The sequence below is a fragment of the Lepeophtheirus salmonis genome, chromosome 7 (genome assembly GCF_016086655.4).
Source record: "Lepeophtheirus salmonis chromosome 7, UVic_Lsal_1.4, whole genome shotgun sequence".
In the NCBI taxonomy this organism is placed as follows: Eukaryota; Metazoa; Arthropoda; class Copepoda; order Siphonostomatoida; family Caligidae; genus Lepeophtheirus; species Lepeophtheirus salmonis.
Genome location: NC_052137.2, coordinates 11127756 through 11150704, shown reverse-complemented (window position 1 = coordinate 11150704; position 22949 = coordinate 11127756). Strand labels below are relative to the sequence as shown.

Genomic DNA, 22949 nt, shown 5'->3' with positions numbered 1-22949 from the left:
GGAGTACTCTTGAAATATTTAAGAGCGTGAGAATTTGTTTCATTGAATACAAGATAAATTAAATTATTACTGCTTAAAAGGGACATAAATAATAGTTATGTACTTTTTAGAGTGGATTGTTGCAGTAATTTATTAATTATCAGAAATGTATCACGGGAAGCGGAAAACGCATTTTAACAGAGAGTTGGTGATTTGTTCTATCTGTCAGAAGGAAATACAGAAGGACAACTTTAATGATCACAAAGTTAAACTCCATAAGAATGACCCCAGCTGCAAGTATCAAGTGAAAATTGATCATAAGAAGCAGAAAACATTGAACTTTGCTGTTAAGAAAACTTCCTCTGCTACATCCTCATCCTCAGTCACTGCCTCCTCCTGTCCCGATGACCCTGCTCCAGTTGAGGCCTTACTGCCTGAACCAAGATCTGAAAAGTCCGTTTCTGCTGAAGAGAAAGTTACTGCAGACACAGAAAATAATGGCGACTCATCAAATTACCCCAGCGGACGGATTTCTCATGGAATAAGACTTCCTAATCTCGATATCGGACCAATCTTCTCTCCCGAGCAGCTCTCTGTAGTCAACAACAACAATATTCCCTCTGCAGAGGACTCTGAGACTAGCGACAATGTCCAGGGAGGTGAGAAGAGCAAGACTGAGGAGATGGAGTTTGTGGACGGAGGCCCAGAGTACCCTGTCGTCTTCACGAGCCAGCTGGGTGACCCGATACTTACCGGGCGGGAGCCAAAGCGGAAGGACATCCAGACCAGAACCAGAGTGGAGACTGAGCGGGAAACTGTGCCTAAAGTCGAGAGAGATCATCCTCTACAGCCCAAGTTACAAACATACAGTCCTCAGATAGATGACAAATACTCCAGAGACTTTCAATATGATTGGTTCCGTAAGTTCCCGTGGCTAGAATATGACGAGGTTGAAAAGTCAGCCAAGTGTTTCGCCTGTTCCAAATTTTCCATTTCCAACCTTGGGAAATTTGAGTTCAAAACATGGAAAAACAGTTCCTCGTTGAAAGTTCATTCTAACAACAAAAAACACAAACTGTCGATGGAAAAGTGGATCAATTTCCTCACATCAAAGAGAAAGAATACCTCGGTTCTCGGCCATGTTCAGTCTCAACATGCTGAGGAAGTCGTGAAGTGGCGAGCTTATTTGAGGTATCTTTCCAAACTGTTGGGTTCCTCGCAAAGCAAGGATTGGCTTTTAGGGGCGATTCCGAAACAAGAGAAAAGTTGACGGAATCTAATGAAAACAATCGAGGAAACTTCTTGGAGCTTTTGTCCCTGCGTTCACACGACAATCATATTCTCAAAGATAAACTGGAGGCCGAAGTCAAAAAATTTGGTTCAGCTGGGGCAGGTTTTGCCAAATGGACTTCACCTGACATCCAAAATGAGCTGATAGAGATTATAGCATCCAAAGTGACGGAAAATATAATTGAAGATGTCAAGACTTGTGCCGGCGATGATGACTACTGGTTCTCTGTGATTGTTGATGAGACATCAGATATGTCAAACACGGAGCAGTTCAGTCTGTCACTGGGATATCTGACGAGTGAAGGCCTCAAGTTTGTAAAAGTTACCCAGACTGACGGCAAATATTTGTTTGAGAAGCTTCACGAGGCTGTCAAGGATCTCGGCCTTAACCCCGCCCGCACTGTCTCCCTGGCCGCGGACGGTGCCTCCAACATATCCGGCATCAAGAAGGGTCTTGCCGCCAGGTGGAAGGAAGCAGCCCCACTGTGTGTCTACATCCACTGCTACGCCCATGTCCTCAATCTTGTAGTCAAGGATCTTCTCTCAGATATAACCCTGTTGAGAAATACAATGGGGACAGTACAAATTTTATACAACTTCATTGAAGGGTCACCAAAGAGGTCAGCAATCTACAAGTCGGTGAAGATAACAAGTAAAGATGAGGAGCATGCCAAGGTGATGACCCTGAAGAACCAGTCTGCTACCCGCTGGAGTCTCCGCTACGATGCTGTACACGCTGTATCTCTAGGGATGGTCAGAATCATGAAGACCCTCATAATAATGAGAAAAGATAAAGATACATTGTCGAGTTCAACAGCAACTTCTCTGCTCAACAGCATCTTTAGTCACGAATTTGTTTTCGGCATTGAACTGTTGAAGACACTCCTCAGACACACATCTAGCTTGTCAGATGAACTTCAAGGCAGAAAGGTTGACCTAACAAAGGCCCGGAAACACGTCAACCTAGTGATTAGGACTCTTGAAGATCTTAAGAATGAGAAAATCTTTGAATCAATCTGGAAACTTGCTGAGTTGAAGTCGTCTGAGATGAAATCAGTATTTGACCAGGAGGACTCAATTGATTTGGAATTCAAGGAGGCGAAGATTCCAAGGAGAATAAAGTGGAAAGGAACAACTGAATCCTACTTCCGTGAAACACATTTCGATGTTGCAATCAATAAGATTGTATTAGAGCTTGAGAGCAGATTTGCCACCGACGATACAAACATCACAATGGATCTCATTGCAATCGTCAATGACAGTGAAGTGGAGACCTGTGTCATTGAGCGTGTCGCCAAGCACTACAGACTTGAACTCGAGCAGCTCCAGTCAGACCATGCAATCTTCCAGCAATTCAAGGTTAATATTATAATGTTTCATTTTGCATTATATGTTTAAAATTTATGTTTCTCTAGGCAGATATTGACACAGAAGACATGGTTTCGTCACAAATTGCTGCGGAGTTAATAAGCTCGGGAGTGTTCCGCCTGATGCCGGAGCTATACAAGGTGATCGTTATCCTGGCCTCAATGCCCATCAGCAGCTGTGAGGCGGAGCGGTCATTCTCCTGTCTCAGAAGGCTCAAGAACCACATGAGGACCACCATGGACCAGGAGAGGCTCTCCTCCCTCACCCTCTTGAACATGGACAGGGTGATGGTGGACAAGGTGCTCCATGAAGACATGGACAGTTTGATTGACACCTTTGCGTCAAGGAAAGAGAGGAAAAACTTCTTCTTCTAATCATGATAAAGAACACATGCATTTTTTTCTTCATTTTTTCAAACACATCACCACGTATACATGCGAGTTAAGAACATCAAGACTTGTGAACATAATTTATTTTCTGTCGATGTAACCGTTTCATGGTATATTATAATCTCGTTCATTATCTTCATCCGTTATTATTTTAAAAATATTTAAGGAGGTTTAAATTGTTTGACTTAATTGTATAGTTCAAAAATTTTCTCTCATTCTTGCACCGTGCATTTTATACTCCATTATACTCCTTCCTTTATGAATAGGTCGGCATTGACTTTCCGTCCAGAGTTTTTCCTTTTTATTTTATTTTTCCCAATGTTTGCCTGAAGAAAATAATGATATTTAAAAGGCATTGAGGTTTTAAAATATAAAAACTAAAAATAGAAAGATAAAAACTATTTCATTTGAACTTTATTTAGACCTTTCTGCGGTGAAATACACGAATTTGTAGACAATCTTTTAGAAACCGAACCAGCCCTTGTCCTTGAAGGTAGGATGAGATCTGGATTTAGCTGCAGTTTTTGGCTAGCAATTAGTATACATGGAATTCTCGTCGGTTTTTTTATTTCCTTCTCATCTACCCCCTCGTCGCAGCTGCTTGTAGCTATCTAATTAAATGTTCTGACAGCTAATCTATTCTACTCCAAAACATTCTACAAATTGTACGAGGTTTCTTTTTTTTAACATGCTCAAAATGTTCTCGATAAGCATAACTGATTATGACTATTTAAACGACAAGAATTTCAAGACATGCAAAGAATATATTGTTTTATAACAGGTTATTTAGGCAGTGGTTGCTTCCGATCCTACCATAACTATACATACTTATGTCCATAAATGATAATTTTTTTCTAATAATTTTTTATTGAATTGGATAAAATATTAGACATTATTAATCATATAATGTACCTATTGATAATTTTGAATTAAAGAATTTAAACAAAAAAAATTATAATGATAGTTATTGGTACTAGTGATCTCAAATGAGATCAGTCAATAATCACCTAATTATCTAACACATCCTAAATTTGAATAATAAATTTCACGCTTAACAACAATTATTGTTAAAAAAATTCAAACATTCGAAAGATAAATTATTCCCTCCACTAAATGACTCAAGGGAAAGTTTGAACAGTCTGTAAAAGAAGAACATAGTTTTCCCTTCGCGTAGCTAATTGATTTAAAATTGTCAGCTACCATATGATCTATTTGAAAGGTCTTGGATTGCTTTTATTTACTACTTTGTTGGATTAATTTAATTATTTGTTATAATTAACAATATATTTTTCCAGACTTGTAAGCATTCCAATATTTTGGCATTCCATTCAGTGTTCCTACTGCTAAAAGTGTTATTAGTGTTTTGATTACTCATTGTATAAAATATCATATTCAACTTTAAGGGAAGAAATTTAGGAGATTTAATAATAGTTAATCTTTTTATTTCACGGTGTTATTTATACGAAATTTCTTTTTTTTTTTTTACATCTATCAATTTTTCCTGGGAGTTCTATTTTTCCAATTGGATATTCTAGCCCCACGCTTTTTGATCCTCTCTTCATGTACTGTTCAATGAATCTCGTCCCTGTCTGCCTCACTCGGTCGCTATTAATTTGTTGAATCCATTTTTAATATTTAATATTAATAACTTCTATGTCGTATCATTTTTCAAAATTAATTTGTTTTATTTTCTATGTATAATTTCAATTAAAATTTCTAATTAATATTTTTTGTAATAGTTAATCGTTATTTCAGTTGTTTTTTAGACGGAAAACAGGGCAAATGTACCCCAGACTATAGGTGACAGCAAAGATTTAGAATGGTATCTTAATTTACTTTTTACTTACTAAAATATTAATTACTTAATTATATTTAAATTCAGAACTTTTCACGCAACCTTTTTCATTACTTATTCAATTAAAACTTTCAATTGATACACTGATTTACACAACAAAATGAACATATTTTTAAGGCCTACAAAAAAATTAATATTACAAATGAATTGGTACATTTATCATGTTTGTTCTTACCGCATTGCACACTAGTTTATCAGTTTCCATAGATGGATTTTCATGTGCTTTCTTTCAGACTTTCTGCTCAGGTTTATATTCAAAATAATCATTATTCCCACGCTTGTAATTGTATCAGTTATGTAATCAGTTCTCCATGAAAAATGTTGGATGATCCCTGGTCTAATCTGTCCATAATTATGCAATGGTTTTTATAGTACGCTTTAGATATTTACAGGATGTTTTACAAAAATACAAAAATACATGTACACAAAAAATGTCATTTTCATAATTGCTCTGGAATATATAATTTTTGTAGAAATGGAAGAATACCTAACGGAACCGATTATTATTTCTTAAAAGCTGAGCACACTTCCAAGTCAATTCAGAAGAATAACAAGGTCAATCGGAAAATTGTTTATTGGTGCAAAACTTGATTGGAGGATGGAATTGATTATAATAGGTCAGGGAGTGGAACAACCAAGCCTGTGAAAACTCCAATGTTGGTCAAGGCTGTCCGTGAAAAAGTTCGGCTAAATCTACGAAGTTCGATATAAAAGCTGGCCCAGGATCACAATGTAAGCAGAACCACTATGGCCAAGATTATTAAAGATGACATTGGGCTCAAACCTTACAAAATTTAGTATCGTCATCTTTTGTCAAAAGGTGACATCCCATAGTTAAAGGGTAGAACCAATTTTTACCTAACTGGTATGCAGTACATAAGAATGTCATTATGATTTATTTTGACAGCATTAATTCCAGACACAAATTTCCATAAAAAATGTCAACCCAGAGTCAATCATAGTTTGGGGCGCCGTTGCTTCAAATTGGGAAAAATTAACTTTATTCCTGGTTCATGATGGCGTAAAAATTAATCAAAAAGTTTATTAAGACTTTTTGTCGGCAAAAGGTGAAGCCCTAGATTGAAATTGCATTTACAGAAGTTTTTATCCCTCAGAATTCAGCCCCAGTTCACTCAGTTTAAAACACTATTTTTTTTTTGTTTTGTTTTTTTCTAAATACAGCATTTTGGAACAAGTCTATATGCCTTCCCTCTTCACCTTATTTAAATTCACTGGACTTTTCCATTTAGGGAATGTTGGAGAGTGAGCTCAATGCTTATCCGTCAAAAATAAGGATGCTCTCATGGAAACCCTTGGGAAGAAATTAAACCAAATTTCAGATAATGTAGTACGAGCCAGTTGTAATGCGGTTTGGTAGAGATTCGTTGTTGTAAAAAAAAGAACAAAGGTGGCCAAATTGAATATGTTCAGGTCATATTTTAAATATTTGTAATAGTTAAATTAAATTTTTCTAAGGAGTTCAATAAAATTAGACTTGTAGTTTTTTATTTGGAGCCAATTATTTATTAAACTATTTTAAAAACACTGTATTTGGTCATTTTGTGGCCATTCTCCAGATTAATAGCCATTGAATTTTGAGAGGTCAAGGTGAAAGTATCAAAAAACGTTAAAAATACATAATCGACAATAACTTTGTAAAGTATTTAAGTACAGAGCTCCAATTTGTATCATTATGTAAGTTTAATAAAAATGCTTCAGTAAGTAACAAATCCCAGGTCGAAGTAAAAAAAAACAGGTGAAAAACGCATAATCGACCATCCCTTTTGAACAAATTAAGACACAGAACTGAATTCATCTCTTAGTGGCACACAATACATATATATACCAGGCCGTGCCGAATTATTTACCGATTTTTGTTCAGAACATATCGCGGACAATAATGACATTTGAATGACTTGAGAAACAATTTATTCATACATTTTTAGAATAATAAAATAGTTTGTGATCAAATTTAATCAACTCAATGACACTGGTCAAGCGACGTCTGAAGCTGCCACAGACTTGCTGGATGTAATCGGAGTCCATGGAGGCTTAGGCTTTGTTGGCAGCAGCCTTTAAAGCATTTATGTTCTTGTGTCGTTTTTTGCAGGCCTTGGTCTCCACGTGCACCTAGATAGAGAAGTCTAGTGGGTTCAGATCTGGGCTCTGAGGGGGCCAGTAGTCCTTGGGCCAAAAGTTCATGTTGTCCTTGAGCCACTCCTGAGCTTTCTTGGAAGCGTGGGCGGGTGCTCAATCTTGTTGAAAACCCCAAGGAGAGATGCCCACTATGGATTTGATCCACAGAAGGACCTTGGACGCTAGAATCTTCACATAATCCTCCGCTGTTAATCTTTAGTCAGTGGGGAAGTATACTGGCTTCATGGCCTTCCCGTTGGATCTCCAAAGCTCACAACACGGTCATTTTGCCTGTTGAAAACAGGATCGACCGTAAAAGTTTTCTCATCTGAAAAAATGATGATGCGTCCAGATGAGCTCTTGATATCATTCAAGATTTTCTTGGCACGCTCAAGTCTGACTTCTCGCTGACGTTCAGTTAGCAGAGGGCGTTCAGTACGCCTCAGGGACTTTCCTCCAGCCCTTTTCAATGCCTTGAAACAGTTGGGACGTTCCCATCTTTCTGGCCATGTCGGCAATGAACCTGTTGGGAGTTCTCTTGAACACTGCCTTTACTTGCCTTGTTGAGACAGTGGGATTCCTGCCAGCCCCAGGGGAATGCTTGAGATCACCCCCAGCCTCCAAGCGCTTGGAAACGTTGTAAATTGTCTTCAACGAGGCCCCAACCTGTTCCTTAATGTTGTTATGAGTCACTCCCGCTCGGAGGAGGGCTGCAATTTCGATCCTCTTTGTTTCCTGATTGGACATGGTCTCACGTGTGGAAGTTGTTACGCTCTCACAGGAAGGATTTTTGTTTATTTTAACAGTAAAAATACGAAACAATCAGATTGGTTGCCACAAAACCTCTTAAAAAATATATTTACATCATCGGTAAATAATTTTGCACGGCCCGGTATATAACATATATCAATGTATGAATGCAATAAACATTATATTTAATTAAATTTAAACATGTTACGACATTGCACATTTTTTACTTTAACATAGATAAGAAATTATATTTCATTGAGGAAAATGACCATAGGCGGAAGTTTGCGCTCTACAGAGTGCCAATTCTTATATTTGTTGTTATAATTAATTATATTTATTTGTAGTATAGGTATTTGAGGTTCGCACAGGGCATCATAACAGCTAGGGATGCCACAGCATACAAGGGTTAATACTTCATTTCTAATGATAAATCATTCTGCTATAATAGAATAATTTAGAAACTGAGAATGGAAAATGATTAAAATAAAGACTAAAACTTATTTTAATGACATTTAAACTAAAAACTGTATTTGTATTTATTTTTTATAAATTGAATACTACGTGGGTCAATTTGACCCAAAGACACCCCAAAGGATTATAAAATTTAAGATCCTACAAGCCTTTTGCGAAATAGAGAATAATAATATTGTATATATTTTTTCTCCATTAAGCGTGTGTACACACTTGTATTTCCTGATATCTTATGTTCATATATTTATAAAAATCTGAATAATAAAAAAATCCCTCCAAGGCCAATCTCCTCAAATTTAAAATTATGTATGGTCATGTTCTCAGAATAAATGTCAAAAGAATAACGCGCAGGTGGTTAGCACTGGAGCCATTTCCATTTGTACTACTAAGAAACCTTTATTCAATCTTCCAAATTAAAATTTATCGTCTTAAAAATGAATCAATACATTAAAAGAATGCAACCAGAGTTTTTTATAATTATTAGATACACTCAACCAAAATAACCAGTGATTCCATTTAATATAATATTCCATTTATGAATATTATTCTTACACTTGGAATATGTATGGACAAATTTTTTGGAGATTTATATGATTCATTTACATTTTCATGGGTATAATGTTTAAAATATTACACTAGCTAGATAAGAAATCATTATGTATGGTCAATTCAAATATTTTTAATTATTATCGTCATTCTAAGCATATTTTAGTGTACTTTAGTGTTCGGAAGTGTTTTCTCAGCTGTGAATGTCTTACAAATAAAAACCAAGTAAACAATGGAATAATATTAAGATATACTATTCCTTATAATTTATCTATCTGGACATAGAGATTTCTCAGCTAATACAGGTTGGAGTATGTTGTGAACTTTAAAGATATATAAAATGATATAAGTTACGATTAAGAGGGGGGTGAAGTAGGTATCTCCTAGTATTGAGACTCGGCACGGGACCAAATTTTACTAACACAAAAATATGGAGTGTATTTTGTTGTCAGCTGTCAATGATTCTGCTTCTTTTCTCCTAGTCATTGTTCTGAACGTTAATTGGTTGAATTAGAATTAAATCATTTCAAGTTGTGAGCAATTCCAATCAATTTGAATAATAATTACATAGTTGAGAAGAACTACCAACAAATTTAGGGCCTTTTTTAGCTCCGCCAACGAAGTTGAAAAGAAGTTATATTATTCCCTCAGTTTGTTTCGTTCGATGGCGGAACAAGTTTCGGACCGATTTATGTGGAACTTTGTGGGAATATGTGAACAATATAATGGCATTAAATTTTGAGAAGTCAAGGTCATAGTCACAAAAAATTGTTAAGCACGCATAATGAACCATAATTAGGAAAAATGATTTCAGGCGGAGGTTTGCGCACTACCGAGCGCCCATTTTCGTTTGTTTCTTTATCACAAAATAAATTAACGTCATCTATATATATATTTTTTTTTTTTTTTGATAGACCGAATTTTATTATGAGACCGAAGTTGGACCGAATTAGTGAAAATTAGAACGGTCTCAAACCGGTCTAGTTTTTCCAAACCAAAACTTAACACTACATACGAGTACATATTTAAAAACGTGAGGTTTCCACTTGATTTGTTTATTTATTTCCTTCCATTTTTAAAGAGAATGCTTCATCATTGAAAATATGTAAATACCAATGACTGGAGAGGCGGCACATATAAAAAATCTCTTGTATAAAAAACTGTCATGATGGAGACATAATGGAAGGCATACTAAATGAATGAATAAGTTAAGGAAGTTATGATTGTTGGTTTATAATTGGTAAAATGATGGATATTGATTAAATAATAAATGGAAGATGTACATTGTATATACATTTCATCTTGTTACTCCCGCCTTGAATCCATGATCCCGGTTTTTGTGAGTGTAAAGACTTGATTTGTTCTTGTACCCCTTATTACATATGTTACAGGTATATAGACCGGAAGGAGTATTCATGGTCCGGCTATTGTTACCGTTGGTGTTGTTTGATCTTGGAGAGCTTTCGCGCCATTCATTCTTTGTCAACATTTGATAGCTACTATCTGGAAATAAAGACATTAATCTAAAGATGGTGCATTTTAATAATTTTTGTATATAAACATTAGACTGTCCCCCTTTTCGATTTAGTAGTTTGCTTTCGCTCAACAAAGACCTTTTTACTAGGAATAATAATAAAAAAAATCACCTTTGCAAAGTTTAAAACATCTTAAGTCATTTTTATTTAGAAAAAAATGGTACCTTTAGGTCAAAATTGGGTATTTTTAGGCCCCTTGAACTATTTCGAAAATAAATATAATTAAGTCAATTATTTGACTAATTGTAAGAAGCAGGGAGGGTGTGACCTGGAGGGGCGGTTGTAGCCTACCACTAAATTAAGGATTTTTTTCTTTTTACTAGAAAATTCAATAAAATTTTTCGTTTCCCAAAAAAAAAAAAAAAAAATAATTAACTTTTCAATTTTTTTTCCAAAAAGTTTTATTCTTTGAATTTTTTTCTGCAAAAAATTTAGTATTTGAAATTTTCCCCCAAAAAATTGAATATCTTGTGAATAACATAATATTCAATTTTTGTTTGAAAAAATTTAATTTTTGGATTTTAAAAAAAAACAAAAAAAAAAACAAGCCCCACCCCAAAAAATATATATAATCTTGAAGACGCCTCTGAGATGTAATTAATGTGGGGTTTAGCCGGCGGGCGAAAATGCCCGGTAATGTCTAAACAGGCGTATACAGACCTAAATAAGGTTCTGTGCATCACTCCAATGTTCATTCAATGGATCCAACTAAAAGTCATAACAGCCTCGCATGCTCTATATAGAATGGATCGTAATATGATGCAGAGGTCATGGTTTTAAAATAACTGATTTACGTACATTTAGTTCCCCTCCCTTTTTCCCCAATTTACAAGCGGGTAACGAAGGGAGTTAGCTGAACAATTAACTAATATTTCAAATTAAGATATATTAAAGTTACAAAATATTTCTTTCTTTTCTTTCTATTTTATTTCTTTATGTTCTGTTTTAAAGTGAATTTATGTATTCCCAAGTGTGGGTTTTATTAATTTTCGCTCTCACTCAGCACACTAGTGTAGATGTGATGGGGGGAAGAGAAAACACAGTAAATTTTAGCACAGTTTTGTAAATAAAATTATATATATTTTAACACACACTTGCCACACGCAAACGTGGGCTTTTATTTTAGCCTCCTTATGACCGAATCAGTGTGAATTCGCAATAGCGGCCATAGGAACACAACAATTCACATGTTTTTATTTTTCTTCAACTAGATAAGTAGTATTTAAATTTTAAACAATGGAGAAATTATATGTTTTCAAACATTCTCAAAGGGTTTTAATCAGATGGCCCTCTCACGCTTAATAACATGATGGACAAGTCGGAGCCAATGCCGTTTTAAACTATTATTTTCACTATAATTCTATTATAAAAATTCTTTCTGATTATCCCTTTGATATATTTTACTTTAATGTACATTGTCTTTATTTTATTTTACATATATATGTCTCAACTTTTTAAATTTATATATATGAATGTAAATATTTGAACTAGAACAGAATATAAAAAAGGGAGGCAGAGAGCAAATTTCTATGGGGAACATGGTCCATAAGAGATACCCCTGTTTAGGGAAACAAAAAATTGTTAAAAGGCCAAAATAAGTCACCGTCCCGAAAAGGACAAATATTCCAAAACAGAAATCTAAACTAAAAATGGACAATTTTGGCCCGACCATTGTAATTTTTTTAACTCAAATTTGTCAAATTCATATGTTAGACTGCCCCTAGCAGAAAAAGTATATGTGAAGAGAAAAAAAATATTAATTTGAAAATGGAGCGGCCTAGTTACCATGTAAAATATATGAATACATAACTCATAAGTAATCGATATAGGTACAGCCTGATATATTGATTTTTTTTTTTTTTTTTTTTTTTTTTTTTTTTTTTTTTTTTTAATAAGAAATCTTTTAGCAGCTTATATAATTCAATAAAGTATATTAACTATTACGAATGTAAAGTCAATTTATAAAATATTACATATAATAATAGAAACAATGTAAACTCAATTCCTCATGCGAGTAGATAATAATAAAATGGTCATCTTCATAATAAGATGAATAAAGTATCATGACTTAAATATTGAATTACAGTCAAGTATATAACCGAATAGTGTTGTGGCGATCTTTATTTAGGACTGAAGACTGCAGTCCCATCCAGTTCAGTCCTAAAAACTTATAAATAATAATGAAAATCCATTGCAGAATGGGCATGTTAAAAAAAGAAACCGAAAGTCAACACACAGATTAATGCTAATGACATTTCATTAGATCAGTTACAATCAGCTGTGACAAGGAAAAAGAAAATTCACTCATCAGATTACCAATTTCTAAAAAATGGCCTAGCTAAAAAATACACTGGATTTTCATCACTGCTTATAAAGTTCGGTAATTCATGACGTCACTCACCTATATTTTTATTTTTTTAAATATCTATATTACTGAGAGTTCGAAGGACTGGCAGTCTGAACCCCCCTGAGACTGGACTGGACCGACATAACACTAACACTATATATGAATATATCTTTCCTCTAATCCTCTCTTCTAATTAATCATTCTTTTGCAATAACTAGTAGTAGTACCTACTTCAAGATTTCAATATACATAAATAATCCTTCTTTGTAGATTTATAATTTAGTGTTGAGTCGATAATTCTCAGGAAATTTATCGAATCTTTTATTACACTAATCCTGTGCTTCTATTGAATGTTAAGTAGGTACATAATATCAACTTTTGAAACATTTCCTTAGCAGGGACGAGGCGAAGTATATTTAAATGTGCCTAAGTCAGACACAAGTACCAATATACTTGTCCCTATCCCTGGTCCATAGGGCAGTTTTAGACACACAGAGGGTAGAAATAAGATCGACAAGTTTTAATTCTTCTAATGACCTTCATTCCTTCCATTCGAGTTCAATACATAATAGAATGTATAAAAATTAATTTTCAATGCCTCAAACATCAAAGTCCTAATCACCACGGACTTCGAAGCATTTATGCATGATATTAAAATATCCTCAACTAAATTGTATAAAAATGGTAAGAAGATGAAGAAGTTTATAAATTTATTCATAAAATCAACTAGCATAATAATAATAATTTAAAGCACTAAGAATTATTTAAAAATGCATGATAACATATTCATTAAAACATTAACAATTCGTTTTTATTTCCTTAGCGTTGTACATATCTTTATTCATACACAATCTACATATTACGCAATACACTAAGTCCCTAACTGTATGGGAAGTTGATTTCACAGATATATTGGACAGTTTGAGTTCAGACATTTTGTTAAAAAAGGTGTGTGTTAGTTGAAAAAAAAGGGTGGAAAGTTTCGGAAAATTCCAGTTCATATGAGTAGGTTATGTGATTCTGAAATGTTCCGTAAAGATAATACTTTATAGTTTTTACTCTTCATATTATTAGATACTGAGCTTTTGAGTACAATTATATTTTAATAGTCATAATTCTAGGGAAATGTAATTTGCTTATTAGTTATTTTAATTATAATTCCAGCCCAATAAATCTTTAGTTTTTTGGCTCTGGTCCTGATCATACACGTTAGGGGGAAAAAGGTAGGAGGATTTTTTTTCCTTTTTTTAAATTAAATGGATGGATAGTAAAAGGGCATTCAGGGGACAGTAAGACTAATATCCCAGTCCCACGATTTAAGGGGACCCCTTTTTTATAAATATTGGATGTATTTCCATAAAAAAATCTATCCTTATTAATTTTTAGGAGAAATTGACTTTTTTAAATACAAAATTTGAAACTTACTACAAAATATTTTAAGAACTGACAACCACACAAATGTTTGGGAGAAAAAATGAATGACTTTTTTCTTGTCAAATTATTAATCTAAAAAAATTGGCTATTTATTAGGTCGATTTTTGGTGAAGGAGCGGTCATAGTATAGGCAGGCCTCCTTACCTTATGGACCTATTGTCCATATCTATTTTCGTATATTGTGTTTATTATTACTGCATATATTGACAGTGCCTCCAATTATCCGATACTCCCCCAAAAATTGACCTAAAAACTCAAACGAAAAACTATTCTGGCAGTTGGGAAGGGTTCATAGGCAATGACTAATGAGGCATAGTTCTACATTGCTCGTTGTTCGACCAAAAATACGATTGTTAAATATGTATTAAAAATTTTGAAAACAGAATTTCATAGTTTGACAAACAAATAATGACTTATAAAAAAATTAAAATTTGTTAACAAAATTCCTCCCCCCCCCTCTCTCCCACCCGTAGACGCAGACTTGAACTTGTAATGATTTTACATATAATTTTTTAAAAGTAGAAAATCACGGAGCACATCAAAAACAAACTAGCAATATAAAATGGCTGCTGATATTGTCAACATATGTTGTAGACATGTGTAGCAACATAATAAAAAGTAAATTAAAGAATCAAATGAGAATTAAAAAAGAATATAACGGTTTCTTTTTGATCAAAGTGTATGTATGATTTTTATTTATTTCATTTTCATGATAATTTGATCCTGTTACATATCATTTTAGATATCAATAATAAAACCATTGAGATAACGTTCTATAAAATAATCAATTGAATGTTAAAAGAACAAAACATATTTATCCCATCAAAGTGCATCCGACTAGGCTAGGCCCTGTTGCATCAACTTAATTTCAATTTAAACTTGGAACTCATAACATCACTGCCGTAAATTTAACTTAAATTTAAATCGAATGTATGCAACCAGGTTTTAAAAGTTACTAATTTATTTCTATTTTGATTATTATTAAAATGATAAAAAATAATTGATCACTAAATTATACCAATGGATTCGTATATGTAACTCTAAACCCCAAATTATTAATAGATACACACTGACTCAACAAATTTTAAACAAAAAAAATTGATAAATGAGAGTTTTAAATATTAGATTGAATGAATAATGGATTATTCTAATGAAGAAAAAAAAAACGATATTTAATCGTATGCAATTATCTGAAAAATAATGAAGTAATTAAAACTGAAATCTGCGATATAAATGGCTGAACAAAAATAAATAAGAAAAACATAAACATATGCACATACGAAGTATCTCAAAATATGTATGTATGTACATATATATTTTAGTAACGTAGATGAAAATTCAGTAGGGTGACACGTTTAGTATGAATTAATAGCTGAACCTCAACGAAAACTATTTCTGGAGAAAGATGTTTTACCTGTTCCAATACTTTTTTCCTTTGTTCGACGTTGACACCCGGAGCAAATAAAGAGAGATTGCCCTACGCAATTGGAATGATGTTGACGGGAACAAACCCAGCAAGACACTAACTCCTGTGGAAAGCTATCCTCGCCGATAATGTCACTGAAATACTCTTCACGGCCGAAAACTTTGTTACATTCCGGACAGTACTGTCCTTTTTTCGTCAATCTAAAAAGTAAGATATAATTATTGGGAAACTATACAAGTGGCTCATCATTATTATATATTCATAATGTAAGATGAAGTGGTATTCTCCCCCCATAATGAGTATAGGTATTTAATTTAGTACTAATAATTAAGAATGATTTGTTTATGTGAAAAAGTTTTTTATCAAAAATAAATCATTATTAAAGGTCGAAAATAATGTTAAACAATAAATACAGTTACTTGTGATGAATTGAGAATGAATAACTTACTTGTGGCATGGAGAGCAAAGAGTGTGAGAAAAAACTCGACTCCCTGGACCAGGTTTATACTCGACAACCCATTTAGGATTACTTAAATCTGTTTCTCCACCTCCAGGCTCTCTGCTTCCACATGAGAAGCAATATGAGCAGTCTGAACAATGCCATCTTCCCACAGGGACATCGTCCAATCCCACACAGTATATGTGAAAACCTCTGTCGCATAAATCACAGAACAACATTTTTTCTTCGTCTGTGTGATCTTTGCATTTGATACATTTTTTGCATTCAGTGCATTCCCATTCATAATTAGTCACAAAGGGTACATGTTCAAGAGATAGTCCGATACATGTTGGATGTGCAGATAAATCACATTTTGAGCAATGCAGTAAGTTTTCCGGAACTCCAATTTTATTTTTTAAACGATCACCTTGACAATCCTTGCATCTTGCTCCAGGTTTATCGATATCTGGAATATTTGAAAATTGTCATTCTATCAATGAATATATTTTGATTAATAGCCGTTAAAGAATCTCGTTAAGTTATAGTAATAATAATACTGAAACACAGCAGAAAAAATGTAAAATGAATCTAAATACTTTTATTATACAATTATTATCGTTGCTTTAGTTATGAATAGAAACTATGTCCGCTCATTACAGAAAACTTTTTTATCTTTCATTCAAGAATCATTTAAATAACATCGTTATTAGATGTAACAAAAAACTATATAAATATCTTTATTTCCTAGCTGAGTAGTACTTAAAATGGCAAATGTCTACCTACAGAGGTTATTATCGGATTTCGACTTAACTAGAACTCTGAAGAGGAAATAATTTATATCATCCGTTGGGTTGAATAATATTCGAACACTCAATCGGGCCTAGAGGAGAATGAATAATTCCCTTCCCTTGACCATTACATGCACATTTCTTCACAAGAACTTACTTAGTTTGCACGAGATTCAATTTCATCCGTCATTTGCTGGACCTCTCCCATTTTAAGTACTTTTTAGGGTAGGAAATAAGATCTTTTTTACAAGATTTTGTTGTACATATCTTGAAAAAAATATTATATTTTTCATTATAATACAATATAATAAACACATTATATTATTACTTGGTTATATAATTTATTTTATAATTTATCAGAATAATTAAAAAGAGGAAAAACACCCTCATTGACGTTACGAGGGATCGATTTTACTTTACAAGTGGGACTGGACTTGACCGCGGTCCTTGGTCCTAAATAAGCGACACAACACTATCTATAACCCATATTTATTATTGTTATATAAGCCATATAACAAAAAATTTATCCTTAAAATTTTCAATTCCAGTAGGTTTGGCCTTTCAAGGCTTTTTTTTAAATCAAATTTTTATTAAAATATTTATTATTTTATCTTGAGTACAGTTCCTAAAAAATGGATCTAATCATGCAAAAATCCAGTAAAATGAAGGGTCTTATTTGGAAGCTAGTATTTTTTTTTCAATTGCATTATATTATAGCTAAAACTAAAGTATAAACCTTATATTACAACTACAAAAGATTTGCATTAAAAAAAAGTTCGATTTTGATTCACTTTTTCAGTTTAACTTTTCATTTTCTTTAAGAATATTGAATAAAAATGTTGAGTGAAAAGTTCGAAAATTAAATATAAATAAGTCAATTATTTGACTAATTGTAATAAGTAATTAGGACCCCGATAATTTTGCCTTAATATATAAATAAATTAAGCTTATAGGTCGTTATCGTTTATTTATGGTTGAAATCAAAATATGTAATATTTATTACTATAAAATGTATTAAAAACAATGATGGAATTATGCTCTTGCCTCATATTATCCTTGCTTGCCAATCCATGAGTCTTTTCTAGTATGAATGATCAATTGTGTCTAATGATAATTACTAACAAAAGAAGTGATTAGTAATGCTTCGTTTTGAATCGTTGCCATGTTTATTTATTTATTTTTTCTTATATTACTTCTTATTTTATTACCTATTTTGTATCTGTTTCGAATTCATTACATAGTCAAAATTTTTAGTATTTAAATTGAAGTTTTGGGGCATGATTCCATCATTTTTAGAACAGAAACAAACCCTTTCATCCGTTTTACAGTAATTCAAATTACATATTTTGATTAAAAAATTCCAAGGGAATATCAATTTTAACCAAAAATAACAAAAACGTTATATATTAAGGCGAAATGTTCTTAAGGCAAAATGATTTAAAAGTAAAATCTCCGAAGGCGACTTAAAGCAAAATAGTCTGAGGCAAAATTACCTAGCGTCATGTAATGTATATTTTAGATGCAGTGAGATTAGCATCAATTTAAATTTGTGTCATATCCAATGTATTCGATTAGTAGTTATTGATTAGATGTAAGTAATCTAATCGACTTATTCATATTTAATTTCTGAACTTTTTCTCCCTCTAAAATATTCATTACTTCTTACAATTAGACAAATAATTGACTTAATTATACTTAATTTTGAAACATTACCAAGCAATATTACATTGCATATTAATTAATTATTCTATTAGAAAATAAAAAGTTAAGCTGGAAAAAATCAATTGAAAAAAAAAAAAAAATAGACAGGACATCTTTATAAGTTGTATATAAGATTTATTTTTTATTTTTAGCTAAAATAATTGACAAGAAAATATTAGTTTCTATATATGGTCCATGATTTTACTGGATTTTTGTTTGATTCGACACATTCTTTAGGAACTATATACAAGATACCAAATAATTTATATTTAATTTGCTGGAATGTTTTTATCAATTGTAATTACCTTAAATTTCAATCTATAGTTATTTCATTACAAAATAGGGCACTGAATCGAAATTATATTCAAAAACGCGATTTTTTAAAAAATGATTTAGAGACCAAACCTACTGTAATTGAGAATTTTAATGGTCATTTTCGTGTTTTTTGGCTTAAATAATAATAAATGTGGGGTTTCATCCGATGAGCGAAAATGTTTTTGCATAGTGTTATATACTCAACATTTGTAATGAAATTGTACTTGGTAAAAATTATTTACTCGCATAATTCGAATTTTCTATCACGTAGTGTAGTAATTAAAATACGAAAAATTCAAATGAGCTTACCGTTCTTATTTAATGACGGAGGCAGGGGAGATTTTTCTTCTTCCTCTTGACTGACTTCATTTTCAGAGTCACTACTGGATGAATCAGAGCATGTGGAGCAACTTGAGCTTTCACTTATGTCTAATTCGGGAGGTGAATCAACAAAATCAATTCTTGTACCTGATTGTGGCGGTCCAGCCAAAGTTGAATTGAGAGGCATATACTTAAGCTGTGAAGAAGTGTACTTCCTAAAATAGTCTGTGAACTGACCAGGAATTATTGAAATAGGATAATGACCTAATTTAGGTTTGGGTATAACTTTCATTCGACCTCGATTGTTCATTGGGTAGTGGATACTAAATGTTTGAAGATCAAAATATGCCTTTCTATTTTCAAATCTCTCCTTATTCATATTTTTATTCCACTCTGCAGTAGATTGGACGGCCTTTTCAACAAAATCAGCCAAATGATGTTTTTCTACAGTTACAGTGTTGTAAGACGCTAAAAAACAAAAGAATAAATTTAATTTTAATTAAATCGCAGATAAGGAAATATATTGTATGACATTGGAATAAAGATCTTGTTTTGAAGGTAACTAACTTACTTTGTTTAATATTCCGATCTTTCCTTTCAGAAATAACATTCATATATTCATCGTACTTATCATAGAAATCTCTGGACATAATATCAAGAACTTCAGAGGAGGTTATAGCTGTTAGACCTAGATCAGCTTGCATTTCTGAAACGATTTTCATTTCAACTAAAAAGTCTCTTTCTTCAAAGTCAATTTTTCTTCTTGTAACATCTGGATATTTTCTTTTGAATGATTTAATGCCTAAATATTCGCATACTTGATCCTGTAGAAAATAATACTCTGAATTTTTTCCTTCTAGAGGCCATCGGTATTCCAAGAGTGTTTCTGCTGTGACATTGCGCATACGGTCCATATAAGACATTTCATTAATAAAGCCTTTCTTGAAAGAGCTCATACTGGATTGCGAGGTCTCATCTTGTAACCCTTCTACAAAATCTCCTATACCACCCCCTGAGGACATTTGAGTATTCTCATCTAGAAAACTAGCCTTGAGTTCTTGCATTCGCTTTTCATAGGCTTCCCTTTGACGCGCTTCCTCTTCTTTCTTCTGTTTCCGAATTAACCTCAACTGCTCGTTCCGTTCTGCTCGTTTTGCAGCTTTTTCAGCTTTGGCTTTTTTAAATTCTTCGTATTTTGCTTTTCGTGCTTTTTCCCGTTTTTCTTTTTCTTCTGCAGTGAGTGCTAGAGATTTCCTTCCAGGCTTCTTTCGAGGCTCACCAGAACTCTTTCTCTTTTCCAGAAGCTCCAAGCGACGCTTCTCTTTCTTCTCCTCCTTCAAACGTTCCTTCTCTTCCTTGGGCATGGGCTTTCGCCCTCTCTTCTTCGGAGTCGCCACTTCCTCAGACTCGCCCGCTGCTTGACGCTTCAAAACATCTGCTTTACTGGGACGGCCGCGTTTCCGCACGGGAGTCGGGAGCATCCGATCCATGTCCTCCTCCAGGATCCTGGGGGAAACACTTCTCTTGGGACTGGAGCAAGGGGTCTTGAGACGCGTTGGCATCTGACTCGCCTCACTCTCTTCATCCTCATCCACTTCGTCCTCCTCTTCTTCCTCCTCATCCTCATCCTCCTCATCATCATCCTCTTCCTCTTCTCCTTCCCCTTCCCCTTCCTCGTCCTCGTCCTCCTCCTCCTCTCCCCCACCCACAACAACGTCCCCCTCCATCGTCCCACTCAGTATCCCAGTCTCACACTCCTCTTCCTCCTCCTCCTCCTCCTCCTCCTCTTCTTCGGGTCCAGTTCCAACAGAGTGCGCACTGGACTCCTCCACGGGGGATACACTAGCCATTCTATCTCCAAAGTCCTAGCAAATCCAAGAAACCAAAGACAAAAGTAAACAAAAACTTGAATGGAATCTTAAAATAATTTGCCACTTCTTTTTTTAATGCCGAAATTTCAAATTCACGGAACTTCGATCGTGATTGTTGTTTTTTATTCGAGCTCTTCTCTTCTCTAGCTTCTATATTTTCTCATCTATTATTATTTATTATTTATATTCAACGCGCTCACCTCCTCCTTCTCTTCCCTTCCCCAAAGCTTTAAACCCTCTTCTTCAATCTGTTAGTGATGGACGATGGGAATTCCGGCTCTTTTTAGATCTTTCGGTTCCCGAACGGATCTTCAGATTTTTTGTTTTTTTTCTCTTTTTATCAGGTGCCGGCTCCTGATTGGTGGGAGACCTCCCGTCCTTCACCTTAAAGTGCCGGCTCATAAAAAGAACCGTTACGTTCGCGAACGACACATCACTACTATCTGTAGTTCGTACTCTCCCCAAGCTAAAATCCCTTTCCAGCTCTTTTTACTCTACTGAGTACTTACTACACCATGCAGCTGCATGTATAATTACGTAAAATAAATACTGCATTTAATTCTCTTTTTGTGTCTCTCGCTCTTTCTGCTTGAACTTGACACTTTAAATATCTTTTTGTATAGATCTGTTAACTTATTAAATATAATAATTAATAAGCTAACTGTTATTGTCTATAGAATAGAAGGTGAGTGCGTAATAATGGCTTGGCAGAGAGGTGACGTCATGGAAGGCGTCCAAAAATGAAAAAAATGAATGCAGATGGAGATAAATGATAATATCTGGCGCTCTACGTTTGAGGTGATGGGCGATAGTGGATAGGCTATGCAGTGAATGGCTTACTTGCAAGATACTGTTGAAGAAGCGAGTTGAAGTGTTTGCAGTGCGTGTAGATGTAATTTCTGGCGTGTGAGAGATGGAAGGACACGTAATGTTCTGTGCCGGCCGTGACCGCTGTTTGTGCAAGTTGGGCTTGTTTTGAAGAATGGAGAAAGCTGGAACTGAGGAGTGAAGTGAGTGAGGCGAGTGTGAAGAAATATCGATTAGGTGAGAGGATCCGAGATCTTGCAAGTTGATCCCACTTCGTGCCTTGGAAGGAATCAAGTAAGGAATGCTGGGAGTAGTATTTAAGTGATCTTTCTGGACAGCCCGCCCGCCCGCCCCCTTGCTTTGATCTTTGATCTTGGGCTCCCTTCTACTGGTGGACTCTCATGAGTCATTAGTGGTCCTTCTGTTGTTGATTTTCGCACAAGTGCTTCTTTATGTCCGAGTCGGATTCGGTAGTAATGACTCCTGAGGAAGTGTCCATGACGGATCTTTCTACTCCAGACAATTTTCTGGAGGATGAGTCGCTGGAAGATGAGGAGAATCCCCTGAAGATCGATGAGCCCTCCTTCCCTGAAATCACGGAGGGGGAAGAGCCTTTGGCCGAGCAAATGGTGTTGGACCGCTTACCTCGCCCAGTCCATGAATTAAATTGTCGTCAGGCGAGAACGTATTTGGTGAAGCTCCTTCGGAATGCGAATGGAGGCCAGAATCCTCATTATGGAGATCCTGAAATGAAGCCTCCCTTTTGGCCAGATTACTACTGGCCCTGGATCAAATTAACAGATGTTCATACCAAGCCCAGGGGGATGAACGAACCTCTCCAATACTCTGAGATGATGAAATTAGCCATTTCCAGAGGTTATCAATATTTTGGTTACGATCCATGCACCTATGTTGATGCAGGGATCGAAGAGGCTATTAAAAATCCTACTTCTTGTAGTAATGGCTCTTCTACACAAAACCCTGCCCATAGGGAGAATAATCCTCCTCCACGTCTTGTCAAACCTTTAAGTCAACTCAACTGTCTTCATGCACGGACAATTTTAGCAAAACTTCTTCGCTATCAACAACTAGGTAATAATCCAGTGTATGGCTCTCCGGATACGCGTCCTCCATGGTGGCCTGATGATTGTATCCGTTGGGTAGACATGGTTGATCTTAGA

The 22949-nt window shown here is 34.4% G+C and overlaps 2 protein-coding genes across 3 annotated transcripts; one reads left to right on the top strand and one right to left on the bottom strand.

Annotated features, from left to right (window-relative positions):
• Nucleotides 1–1521: 1521 nt before the first annotated feature.
• Nucleotides 1522–3159, top strand: LOC139906012 (zinc finger MYM-type protein 1-like). The gene is made up of 2 exons (XM_071890097.1): nt 1522–2628; nt 2685–3159. The coding sequence occupies exons 1-2, from the start codon at nt 1522–1524 to the stop codon at nt 3009–3011; spliced, it is 1434 nt and encodes a 477-aa protein (XP_071746198.1). The 3' UTR covers nt 3012–3159.
• A 6664-nt stretch (nt 3160–9823) lies between these two features.
• On the bottom strand, nt 9824–21462 carry LOC121122192 (uncharacterized). 2 transcript variants are annotated; one of them, XM_040717198.2, is made up of 6 exons: nt 21162–21462; nt 19662–21125; nt 19079–19558; nt 15975–16431; nt 15515–15726; nt 9824–10287 (listed from the first exon to the last, which is right to left on the bottom strand). In XM_040717198.2, exons 2-6 carry the CDS (start codon nt 20938–20940, stop codon nt 10082–10084), a joined length of 2634 nt encoding a protein of 877 aa, XP_040573132.1. In that variant the 5' UTR covers nt 20941–21125; nt 21162–21462; the 3' UTR covers nt 9824–10081. The 2 variants fall into 2 exon arrangements, with proteins under 2 accessions (XP_040573132.1, XP_071746333.1); XM_071890232.1 differs by having other exon boundaries at nt 19662–21111.
• Nucleotides 21463–22949: the final 1487 nt, after the last annotated feature.